The 13,015-nt window shown below is 39.6% G+C and overlaps 2 protein-coding genes across 3 annotated transcripts in view; both read left to right on the plus strand.

The window, feature by feature from the left end:
- The window catches only part of LOC138358683 (uncharacterized), a 274,115-nt gene that overhangs the window by 235,577 nt on the left and 25,523 nt on the right, over positions 1-13,015 (plus strand). The window lies entirely within an intron of this gene.
- Positions 1,134-9,287, plus strand: LOC138358682 (A-kinase anchor protein 5-like). The gene is made up of 2 exons (XM_069316832.1): positions 1,134-1,493; positions 1,694-9,287. The coding sequence occupies exon 2, from the start codon at positions 6,515-6,517 to the stop codon at positions 7,247-7,249; it is 735 nt and encodes a 244-aa protein (XP_069172933.1). The 5' UTR covers positions 1,134-1,493; positions 1,694-6,514; the 3' UTR covers positions 7,250-9,287.

The raw sequence follows: 13,015 nt of genomic DNA on the forward strand, positions 1-13,015 counted from the left end.
CCCAACACATGTGTACCAGTAGTTGTACCATTGACTACCAACAAGGTCTCATATCACTCATATGTCATATGCTTTAGGAAACCAAAAGGGGCCTTCCCCAGAAAACCAGCGTTGAATGTAATGAAACACCAATTTCTGGATGAGCCCCTGTGGCTTCCTGACATCTTCTCCCAGGGCATTTTGGTGGTTTGCATCATCATAAAAACTGGTGGTGGAGCAGCCGGCTAACCCAGTCTGTCTCCTTCCTCCTTCATACGAGGGGGAGGTGAGGCAAAGTGGCTTGCACTAGTTTTACAAATTTTTTATTGTTTACATTGTTGGGGGGTGTTCTTTTTGGCAGTTTTGAGGCTGTGGTCTCGTTTCTAACCAAGCAGTAGTCTGTTCTGTTTCCCCCTGACTTTCTAGGTGCCTTCCCTTGGTTTCATACATAAATAACTGTACATAAAAAGTTTTATAGTACCACCAGTCTCTTCTCCTCTCTGAGGGGGGAAGGGGGAGACCAGGTTCTGGCTCGTGGTCCCTGATAGTCTAATAAGAACTCCTAGACGGATGGCACCTGGTAGTATGGCACTGTATCAGTGTAGTGGCTTCAGGGAGCCACCGGGGCTCACTCAGAAATTGGCGTTTCTTTACATTCAATGCTGTTTTGTTTTTTTATAATTGGTATGTTGTAGTATATGGAATTTATATGGTTCATCTGATGTTTATTCATGTATTGCCTTTCTGAAGGATATTTTGGAACCCTTGAACACAGAGGGTTCACTTTCATTTGAGAGACTTAAACAAAATTTAACTTGTTGCTTATCTCTTTTGTGTTTAGGTTTATGATAAACTGTTAGAAGAATATAAAATTTAACTCATTATATACAATAATATCCCTTTTAGTTAGACAATTACATTTGTTAATAAATGTAGGAAATAATTATATTTTTTACGTAGGACCAGAGTAAAATATTGAAATAAAAGATATTTCCAAGCTTAAAATTATTGCACAAGTTTTCATATATATATATATATATATATATATATATATATATATATATATATATATATATATATATATATATATATATACACACATACATACATACATACATACATACATACATACATATATATATATATATATATATATATATATATATATATATATATATATATATATATATATATATATATATATATACAGTGGTACCTCGCATAACGATTGCCCCAAAAGACGAATATTTTGGGTAACGAACGGCCCGATCGGCGTCAAATCGTCCCGTATGACGAACGCTGGTTTGAGTAACGTCAACACCACATGGTGGGGTCGCGCTGCTGCTTGCACATTCTTAGACGCCTCCGACGATGCACATAAATTATGTTGTTCTTGTTTAAAGATGCTAATGATGCTGGGATATAAAAGGGTGACTGCTGAGATGTTGCAAAGCATTGACGTTTTTGTAGGAAAAAAGAAATGAAATATCTGATATACAACAAATGTCAAAAAAGTTCGTTCGGTGTTCGGCAGGTAGGCTGCTCCATTATAACAATCTTTCTTTGTTTCAAATGTGTTCCATTTGTTTTTTATTTGTCATTTACGTCTCAATAATGGAGAAGCCTACCTTACATACACTGAATAAACCATTATGACATTTTCCTTTCTTCAAATGTGTTCAATATTTATTTTTCATTTGTCTTATAGCAAAAGGTTCGTTCGGTGGTCGGCAGGTAGGCTGCTCCATGTTTCTTACATACAAAAAACGTAAATAATAAAAAATATGAAGAATTTTGAAAACCAGTACAAATGTCAAAAATGTTCGTTCGGTGGTCTACAGGTCGACTGCTCCATGTTTCTTAAAAAAAAAAAAAAAAACGAAAAATAAAAGAACTGTTGAAACAATTTGAAAAATGGACAAATGTCATAAAGGTTCGTTCAGTGTTTGTCGGGTAGGCTGCTCCATTATTGAGACGTAAGTGATAAATACAAAACAAATGGAACACATTTGAAACAAAGAAAGATTGTCATAATGGAGCAGCCTACCCAACAAACACTGAACGAACCTTTTGCTATAACGAATATGAAAGACAAGGGCTGCTGGCTGGGTTAGTAGTGCGTGAGCAACCATTTGTAGCACACATGCCTCTGGCTCTCAAACACCTGTCCCACATGGTGTTGAAAGACTGTACTCAGTCAGTGCAATTCAGACCCTATTGTTTGAAGAACATAAGGGTCATAACATTGGTGAAGCTAGGCGCAATAAGGGCTTAACACAACGGTCGGATGCCTGTGATACAGCACCTATGAGGATGATACAGCGAGCGTATCCAGGTGTAGCTCTGAGCCCCACCCTTGCCATCTCTAATGTATATAGATGATACATAGATGAATCGTTTTCTGCGTTCAGTGATGATGCATCTGATACAAGTAGCATAGATGAACAGTGTTAGCGGCTTCCATGGTGGTGGTGTTCATTGATATTTTTAAGAATACCTGAATCTTTTCCTGACTGATGGACACTCTTTGAGGCTAGCTGAATCTCTTCCTGACTGATGGACACTCTTTGAGGCTAGCTGAATCTCTTCCTGTGTGGGACCTTACAAAGCGATCTTTTCAAGACTACCTTACAAATTGAGCTTTTCCTATAATCGTTTCAATACTACCTTATGCTTTACAAGCTTGGCTACATACCACCTACAAGTACTAAAGCCAAGGGTGCACGCGAGTGCATTATTTGCAAGCACACAGAACGATGAAACAGGAAACAAAAATCTATCTGTAGCTGGTGCAAGGAGAGCAAAGTCGCGCTGTGTACCATTGACTACTTCGTTGACTATTACGCACCTCCAAAGTACTGAGTGTGTAATACAGTGTGTTACTGTGTAAATAGTATGTGAAACTGTACATATTGTAATATTAGTGCATTTTTACCACGTAATATTGTGACAATAAACATTTATTGTGGACACATTACTGACACATGTATCACAGTTTCATGGAAAATTATGAACATTCTACTGTATACATATTGTAAAGGTCACAAATATGCATCATATACGATAAAAGAAACAAATAAAACCGCATTGGAAATGCATAGGAAAAATATTTGAAAATATATTTGTGGCAACACGCGGTGCTTGAATGGCCTGCGCGACCGTGTCTGGGAGCTTCACACACGGGCGACCAGCCCCTGATGACGTCACAGCGCACCTTGTCCATGCCCTCACAGCCAAAGTAAGTGGAATTTGGTAATTATTTTTACATAGACATGTTCAGGGACGGTAATTTATCATTTTACAAAGAAAAATTATATTTTGGGGAACATTTGATGTCATGCACACTAGGGAAATTTCACAATAAACACAGTGCATCACACTGGTTACATGGGGGACACTCGTTTTGTATGACGTCCGTTTCACATGACGAACATGGAACGGATTAAATTCGTTATGGGAGGTACCACTGTATATATATATATATATATATATATATATATATATATATATATATAATGTCGTACCTAGTAGCCAGAACACACTTCTCGGCCTACTATGCAAGACCCGATTTGCCTAATAGGCTGAGGGATTTTCTTTATTTTAAATAAATTGTTTCCTATTGGTTTGTTTTAAATGTTATTATTATATTAGGAACATAAATTATTGATTTAGTTATGTTAGTTTAAGTTAGGTTAAGAAAGGGTAGGTTAGGTTAGGTAGGGTTGATTAGGTTCGGTCACATATCTACGTTAGTTTTAACTAAAATTTGAAATAAATTAGCTCATACATAATGAAATGAAAAGCTTTATCATTTCATAAGAAAAAAATGAGAAAAATATTGAAATTCTGGAAAACTTGGCTTATTACGCAAATTAGGCCTTGCATAGTAGGCCAAGAACTGCATTCTGGCTACTAGGTACAACATACACACACACACCCTTTATATATATATATATATATATATATATATATATATATATATATATATATATATATATATATATATATATGATGTTAATAAAATATTGCTTACATTCCATTTGATAAAATTCTATTTAATGTATACTTTATTTTTAACTCTAGTCAAATATTTATTTTAAAGACTGATGCTAAAACCTGAGGAAGTTTTGTAAATTGATCACCACATCATTCCACATTATTTTAGTGGCCTTCGGGCCTTGTTTTACCCCTTTGACAAGTCAGATCTGTATGGCACTAGTATCATTATTTAGTTGAAGGTTTATACTGTATATGAAGGATGCATTTATTGGTAAATTGAGTATGATAAAATGTTCCTTGTTTTATTATTCATAAGTTTTGTTATATAATGTAACTGAGTATGTTGTGCTTACATGTCCCTAAATATTCATGTCTTGAATTCTTTTGAAAATTATGTAATTGTGTATGTGAGGACCAAACCACACATCAGAAGATGGAGAAATGATGGTGTTTCGGTCCGTCTTGGATCATTATCAAGTCATATGTGATACGACATTATGTACGACTTGATAATGGTCCAGGACAGCCCGAAACGTTGTTGTTTCTCGATCTCCTGACGTGTGGTTTGGTTATTGTGATTCACCATCTGCATAAGTGTATTCACCTAGTTGTGCTTGCGGGGGTTGAGCTCTGCTCTTTTGTCCCGCCTCTCAACTGTCAATCAACTGTTACTAACTACTAATTTTTTTTCACACACACACACACACAACTCCCAGGTACCTATTTACTGCTATGTAACAGGAGCATCAGGATGAAAGAAACTCTACCCATTTGTCTCTGCTGGCGCCAGGAATCAAACCCGGGCCACAGGATTATGAGTCCCGCGCACTGTCCACTCGGCTACCAGACCCAGTGTGTGTAATTACCTAAGTGTAGTTACAGGATGAGAGCTACGCTCGTGATGTCCCGTCTTCCCAGCACTCTTTGTCATATAACGCTTTGAAACTACTGACGGTCTTGGCCTCCACCACCTTCTCCCCTAACTTGTTCCAACCGTCTACCACTCTGTTTGCGAAAGTGAATTTTCTTATATTTCTTCGGCATCTATGTTTAGCTAGTTTATATCTATGACCTCTTGTTCTTAAAGTTCCAGGTCTCAGGAAATCTTCCCTATCGATTTTATCAATTCCTGTTACTATTTTGTATGTAGTGATCATATCACCTCTTTTTCTTTGTCTTCTAATTTTGGCATATTTAATGCCTTTAACCTCTCCTCGTAGCTCTTGCCCTTCAGTTCTGGCAGCCACTTAGTAGCATGTCTTTGCACCTTTTCCAGTTTGTTGATGTTCTTCTTAAGATATGGGCACCACACAACCGCTGCATATTCTAGCTTTGGCCTAACAAAAGTTGTGAACAATTTCTTTAGTATATCGCCATCCATGTATTTAAAAGCAATTCTGAAGTTAGAAAGCGTGGCATAGGCTCCTCGCACAATATTCTTTATGTGGTCCTCAGGTGATAGTTTTCTATCTAGAACCACCCCTAGATCTCTTTCTTTATCAGAATTCTTTAACCCTTAAACTGCGCAACGCGCCTGCAGGCTCACGTCTGGTTTGCGCAACGCGCCTCCGGGTATTTTGTATTTTTCACGTTCCATTCAAAACTCCCGCGGCTACATGGGGTTCACATCAGCTTCCTCAGGGCTCTTGTAAACAGACGCCATCTTTAAAAAAAATCGTGGTCCACATTCCCAGGTGTGGGAGCCTCAGTAGTGTGTGAGCAACCAAGGCTGGCGCTCGCAGCATGAGCGCACAGCACTGCTGTTCAGCATGTGACCACAGCATCGCCAAATAATGTCAAAATATATATATAACTTGTATTATTTAGCTATGATAGTGTTATATTAGAGCCCGAGTGTGATAATGACTGGGTACAATGTTCAAATATCAGTGATTCAATGCTGTTCACGATGTTCACAGCTCTAGCCACAGCACCACAGCATTATTTCGTTCATCTAGGAATCTTCAAATGATTTCTTAGGTTCCTTTTCAAAATAAACGTGTGGTCAATTATTCATTTACAGGAATTAGTGACCAGGATTGTGATAATAGCAGGATTGTGGCTATAATTAGCGTTGTGCGTAGTATTGTGGAAGGAGGAATTTTGATGAGGGAGGGAGGGCGAGAATTGAGGTAGCCTCATCGTGTGTGTGGCTGCCACTCTTGTTTTGCTCACCATACTAGCTTAGTGGTTCGCTATGGGCAACACATATGTACATGGGTATATATAGTGTGTGTATATAGAGTAAGAACAGCAACCGGAGAATGTTGAGAGGAGCTATTTTGGTGAGGGAGGTGACGTAATCGTAGCGTCGTCTGCTGTGTGATTTTTCATGCAGTGTATGGTGGCCACTGTACTGTTTGGACACAATACCGGCTTACTTGCATAGTTCTGGTAAATAAAACATGTAGATAGGTATATAGAACATGTGTAATAAGAGCTATAACAATATGGTGGGAGGAGCAATGTTGGCGAGTAAGATGTTGGAGTGAGGGAGACTGGCTGGGTGTGGCTGCTCTCACTCGAGGTGTTCTGAATGTGTTCATGGCCAAATGCTGCTATTGGCCCATATGAGGCAGCTGCTATTGGCCCATACGGGGCAGCTGCTATTGGCCCATATGGGACAGCTGCTATTGGCCCATACGGGGCAGCTGCTATTGGCCCATACGAGGCAGCTGATATTGGCCCATACGAGGCAGATGATATTGGCCCATACGAGGTAGCTGCTATTGGCCCATACGAGGCAGCTGATATTGGCCCATACGAGGCAACTGATATTGGCCCATACGAGGCAGCTGATGTTGGCCCATACGAGGCAACTGATATTGGCCCATACGAGGCAGCTGATATTGGCCCATACGAGGTAGCTGCTATTGGCTCATACGAGGCAGCTGATGTTGGCCCATACGAGGTAGCTGCTATTGGCCCATACGAGGCAGCTGATATTGGCCCATACGAGGCAGCTGATATTGGCCCATACGAGGCAGCTGATATTGGCCCATACGTGGTAGCTGCTATTGGCCCATACGGGGCAGCTGATATTGGCCCATACGAGGCAGCTGATATTGGCCCATACGAGGCAGCTGATATTGGCCCATACGAGGCAACTGCTATTGGCCCATACGAGGCAGCTGCTCTTGGCCCATACGGGGAAGCTGCTATTGGCCCATACGAGGCAGCTGATATTGGCCCATACGAGGCAGCTGCTATTGGCTCATACGAAGCAGCTGCTACGCGGTGTTCTGAATGTGTTGATGGTGAATGTATATAGTGTGTAAATAGATTGTATATATACACAAATTAGCATGGTACATAGTAAATATGTGCTGCATATGTGTACACAAGTTTCATGCACGTAACACAGTGTCTACGGACAGTACGGATGTTGTACTGCGATATTATAGTGTACGTGTTCATTATACATTGGATTGGCACATAAAAACGATGAAATTGTATTTGGAAAGGTGCGGAAAAAATGAACGAAAATTTATTCGCGGCAACTCGTGCGCCCCGCCCCGAGCGCCCCACCGCCCCCGAGAGCTTACGGCACGGGCGCACGGGGAATGATGACGTCACGCCCCAACTTCCGGACCCCATAGCAGCCAAAGTAAGTACAATCTCGACTTTTTTTTTACATACCCATACTGAGGGAAGGGTTTTTGACACTTTAAAAAGAAAAAAGAATTTTTTCCAGAGAATTTATTTCCTGCGCACTGCGGGGGTGTCACATTTGGAGGCAACGCAGTTAAGGGGTTAAAGATTTCTCACATAATACATAGGTTGTGTGGGGGTCTATGTTCTCCTATTCCACATTCCATAACATGGCATTTATTAACATTAAATTCCATTTGCCAAGTGATGCTACAGATACTTATTTTGTCCAGGTCATCTTGAAGGGCATGACAATCATCTAAGTTTCTTATCCTTCCTATTATCTTAGCATCATCAGCAAACATGTTCATATAATTCTGTATACCAACTGGTAGATCATTTATGTAGACAATAAACATCACTGGTGCAAGAACTGAACCCTGTGGTACTCCACTTGTGACATTTCTCCAGTCCGATACATTGCCTCTGATCACTGCCCTCATTTTTCTATCAGTTAGAAAATTTTTCATCCATGTTAGAAGCTTACCTGTCACCCCTCCAATATTTTCCAGTTTCCAAAACAACCTCTTATGTGGAACTCTGTCGAAAGCCTTTTTTAGGTCCAGATAGATGCAGTCAACCCAGCCATCTCTTTCCTGTAATATCTCTGTTGCTCGATCATAGAAACTAAGTAAATTCGATACACAGGATCTTCCAGATCGAAAACCATACTGTCTGTCTGATATTATATAATTTCTCTCCAGGTGTTCTACCCATTTAGTTTTAGTTATTTTTTCCAATATTTTGACTATTACACTTGTCAATGATACCGGTCTATAATTAAGGGGGTCTTCCCTGCTTCCACTTTTGTAGATTGGAACTATGTTAGCCTTTTTCCACACATCAGCTACAACTCCTGGAAACAGGGATGCCTGAAAAATCAGTTAAAGAGGAATGCTGAGCTCAGGTGCACATTCTCTCAGAACCCATGGTGAAACTCCATCTGGACCACCTGCTTTGTTCTTATTTAGCTCCTTGAGCATTTTTTCCACTTCGTCTCTAGACACCTCTATGTGCTCTATGTTGTTCTCTGGAATTCTTATTGTATCTGGTTCCCTGAAGATTTCATTTTGTACAAACACACTTTGGAACTTTTCGTTTAATGTTTCACACATTTCCTTTTCATTTGTAATTACCTAAGTGTAGTTACAGGATGAGAGCTACGCTCGTGGTGTCCCGTCTTCCCAGCACTCTTTGTCATATAACGCTTTGAAACTACTGACGGTCTTGGCCTCCACCACCTTCTCACTTAACTTGTTCCAACCGTCTACCACTCTATTTGCGAAGGTGAATTTTCTTATATTTCTTCGGCATCTGTGTTTAGCTAGTTTAAATCTATGACCTCTTGTTCTTGAAATTCCAGGTCTCAGGAAGTCTTCCCTGTCGATTTTATCAATTCCTGTTACTATTTTGTACGTAGTGATCATATCACCTCTTTTTCTTCTGTCTTCTAGTTTTGGCATATTTAATGCTTCTAACCTCTCCTCGTAGCTCTTGCCCTTCAGTTCTGGGAGCCACTTAGTAGCATGTCTTTGCACCTTTTCCAGTTTGTTGATGTGCTTCTTAAGATATGGGCACCACACAACAGCTGCATATTCTAGCTTTGGCCTAACAAAAGTCATGAACAATTTCTTTAGTATATCGCCATCCATGTATTTAAATGCAATTCTGAAGTTAGAAAGCATAGCATAGGCTCCTTGCACAATATTCTTTATGTGGTCCTCAGGTGATAGTTTTCTATCTAGAACCACTCCTAGATCTCTTTCTTTATCAGAATTCTTTAAAGATTTCTCACATAATATATAGGTTGTGTGGGGTCTATGTTCTCCTATTCCACATTCCATAACATGACATTTATTAACATTAAATTCCATTTGCCAAGTGGTGCTCCATATACTTATTTTGTCCAGGTCTTCTTGAAGGGCATGACAGTCATCTAAATTTCTTATCCTTCCTATTATCTTAGCATCATCAGCAAACATGTTCATATAATTCTGTATACCAACTGGTAGATCATTTATGTACACAATAAACATCACTGGTGCAAGAACTGAACCCTGTGGTACTCCACTTGTGACATTTCTCCATTCCGATACATTGCCTCTGATTACTGCCCTCATTTTTCTATCAGTCAGAAAATTTTTCATCCATGATAGAAGCTTACCTGTCACCCCTTCAATATTTTCCAGTTTCCAGAACAACCTCTTATGTGGAACTCTGTCGAAAGCCTTTTTTAGGTCCAGATAGATGCAGTCAACCCAACCATCTCTTTCCTGTAATATCTCTGTGGCCCGATCATAGAAACTGAGTAAATTCGATACACAGGATCTTCCAGATCGAAAACCATACTGTCTGTCTGATATTATATCATTTCTCTCCAGGTGTTCTACCCATTTAGTTTTGATTAGCTTTTCCAATACTTTCACTATTACACTTGTCAATGATACAGGTCTATAATTGAGGGGGTCTTCCCTGCTGCCACTTTTGTAGATTGGAACTATGTTAGCCTGTTTCCACATGTCTGCTACGATTCCTGTACACAGTGATGCCTGAAAGATCAGGTGAAGTGGAATGCTGAGCTCAGATGCACATTCTCTCAGAACCCATGGTGAAACGCCATCTGGGCCAGCTGCTTTGTTCCTCCCGAGCTCCTTTAGCATATTTTCCACTTCATCTCTAGACACCTCTATTCGCTCTATGTTGTTCTCTGGAATTCTTATTGTGTCTGGTTCTCTGAAGATTTCATTTTGTACAAACACACTTTGGAACTTTTCATTTAATGTTTCACACATTTCCTTTTCATTTTCCGTGAATCTGTTTCCCATTTTCAACCTCTGGATATTATCCTTTACCTGCAATTTGTTGTTTATGAATTTGTAGAATAGGCCCGGTTCTGTTTTACATTTATCTGCTATCCCTTTTTCAAAATTTCTTTCTGCCTCTCTCCTTACTGCTGTATAATTGTTTCTCGCATCTTTGTATCGCTGGTATGTTTGGGGGTTTGGCCTCTTCCTATACTGATTCCATTTTTGTGTCTTTTGGTCTCTTGCCCTCTCACAATTTCTGTCGAACCAATCCTGTTTTCTGGTCCTGCATCTCTGTTTTGGTATGAATGTTTGTGTGCCTTCCTCGTATAGTTTTAAAAATTTGGCATACATTTCATTTACTTCCCTGCCTAGCAACAATTCTGTCCAATTACACTCATTAAAAAAATTTCGAAGTTCCCCATAGTTGCCTCTCTTTAAATCGAGTTTATCAACTGTTTCAATATCCACATTTTCTTCTAGATGATATCTTAAAGCATATTTAATGTCTAACATGACGTGATCACTCTTTCCCAAGGGAGGAAGGTACTGGATGTCAAAAATCTCTTCTTCTTTCCTGGTGAATACTAGATCCAGTACTGACGGTATATCTCCTTCCCTCATTCTTGTGGCTTGCTTTATGTGTTGATACAAGAATGTCTCCAGAATGAGGTTCACAAATCTGCATGTCCAAAAGTCCTCCGTTCTTGCTTCATAGGCCTCCCAGTCTATTGCTCTAAAGTTGAAGTCCCCCAGTATCAACAGTCGTGATTTATCTTTATCTGCTTGTACAATAATATCTCTCATGACCATTATGAGGCCCTCTCGTTTGTCATCCAGTTCTTCCTTTGTCCATGTGTTGCTTGCTGGTGGGCTGTAGGCATTTACAATTATCAGGTTATCATCCTGATTCCAGACCTGCAATGCCATTATGTCAATATCTCGAGGGTTTTCAAATATTAACTCTTTTACCTTCAGGTGTTTTTTCACCAGTACAGCCACTCCTCCTCCCTTCCTAGTTTTCCTGTCACGTCTCCAAACTGAGTAGCCTCTTGGGAATATGACTTCATTTATTATATTTCCTTCAAGTTTCGTTTCTGATAATGCAACAATATCTGGGACCCTAAGCTGGATTATATCTTGCAACTCCAAAGTTTTTGACCTCACTCCATCTATGTTGGTATATACAATTTTCAGGAACATGTTCCCTTTTCCTTTGCTCTTTACTCCCCCTTCCACTACTGATCTTGTTGCTTTGTTTTTATGTACCATTTCACAAGCTTTCCAGTCCCTGTCACTTTGTAAAAAAAAGAATTTCTGTCTTCTTCATTTCTATCCCCATATAGACGTTTTGCCTCAATTAAGTTCATTTTCAGCTTTTCTCTGTCTTCCTTGGAGAGGTCTTGTCTTATTGACCAAGATTTGCCAACCTCATCACTCTGCAGTTTCCTGGCATTTCTTAGCACTTCCATCATGTTTTTCACTCCATTAAAGGTCACCCTTAAGGGGCGGTTCTTTTCTTTCTCATATTTTCCTATTCTTCTAAAATCACTGACATTTTCCTTTGAGCCTTCTCCTAAACCTACTATTTTCTCTATGATTTTCATCTCTTCTGCCGCTCGGTCCACCCTAGATGAAATTTCCTTCTCTAAACATCCAAAAATGATTATGGACTTAGTTCTATCTGCAGTGTTTTGTACCAGTTTACTGTTGGTAACCAGTTCTTTCCTAATTGCTTGCCTAATTTCTGCTTCTTGTTGGTCATTTCTGGTTTTAACTTCCGTTAAACTAACGTTTAACTTCCGTGTGTGTGTACTCACCTATATACTCACCTATATGTGCTTGCAGGATCGAGCATTGACTCTTGGATCCCGCCTTTCTAGCTATCGGTTGTGTGTGTGTGTGTGTGTGTAATTACCTAAGTGTAATTACCTAAGTGTAGTTACAGGATGAGAGCTACGCTCGTGGTGTCCCGTCTTCCCAGCACTCTTTGTCATATAACGCTTTGAAACTACTGACGGTCTTGGCCTCCACCACCTTCTCACTTAACTTGTTCCAACCGTCTACCACTCTATTTGCGAAGGTGAATTTTCTTATATTTCTTCGGCATCTGTGTTTAGCTAGTTTAAATCTATGACCTCTTGTTCTTGAAATTCCAGGTCTCAGGAAGTCTTCCCTGTCGATTTTATCAATTCCTGTTACTATTTTGTATGTAGTGATCATATCACCTCTCTTTCTTCTGTCTTCTAGTTTTGGCATATTTAATGCTTCTAACCTCTCCTCGTAGCTCTTGCCCTTCAGTTCTGGGAGCCACTTAGTAGCATGTCTTTGCACCTTTTCCAGTTTGTTGATGTGCTTCTTAAGATATGGGCACCACACAACAGCTGCATATTCTAGCTTTGGCCTAACAAAAGTCATGAACAATTTCTTTAGTATATCGCCATCCATGTATTTAAATGCAATTCTGAAGTTAGAAAGCATAGCATAGGCTCCTTGCACAATATTCTTTATGTGGTCCTCAGGTGATAGTTTTCTATCTTGAACCACTCCTAGATCTCTTTCTTTATCAGAATTCTTTAAAG

This window comes from Procambarus clarkii, chromosome 85, assembly GCF_040958095.1.
Source record: "Procambarus clarkii isolate CNS0578487 chromosome 85, FALCON_Pclarkii_2.0, whole genome shotgun sequence".
In the NCBI taxonomy this organism is placed as follows: domain Eukaryota; kingdom Metazoa; phylum Arthropoda; class Malacostraca; order Decapoda; family Cambaridae; genus Procambarus; species Procambarus clarkii.

Excerpts from the sequence above, each read along its gene's own strand:
- LOC138358682 (XM_069316832.1), top strand. The coding sequence starts at position 6,515 with ATGTGTTCATGGCCAAATGCTGCTATTGGCCCATATGAGGCAGCTGCT.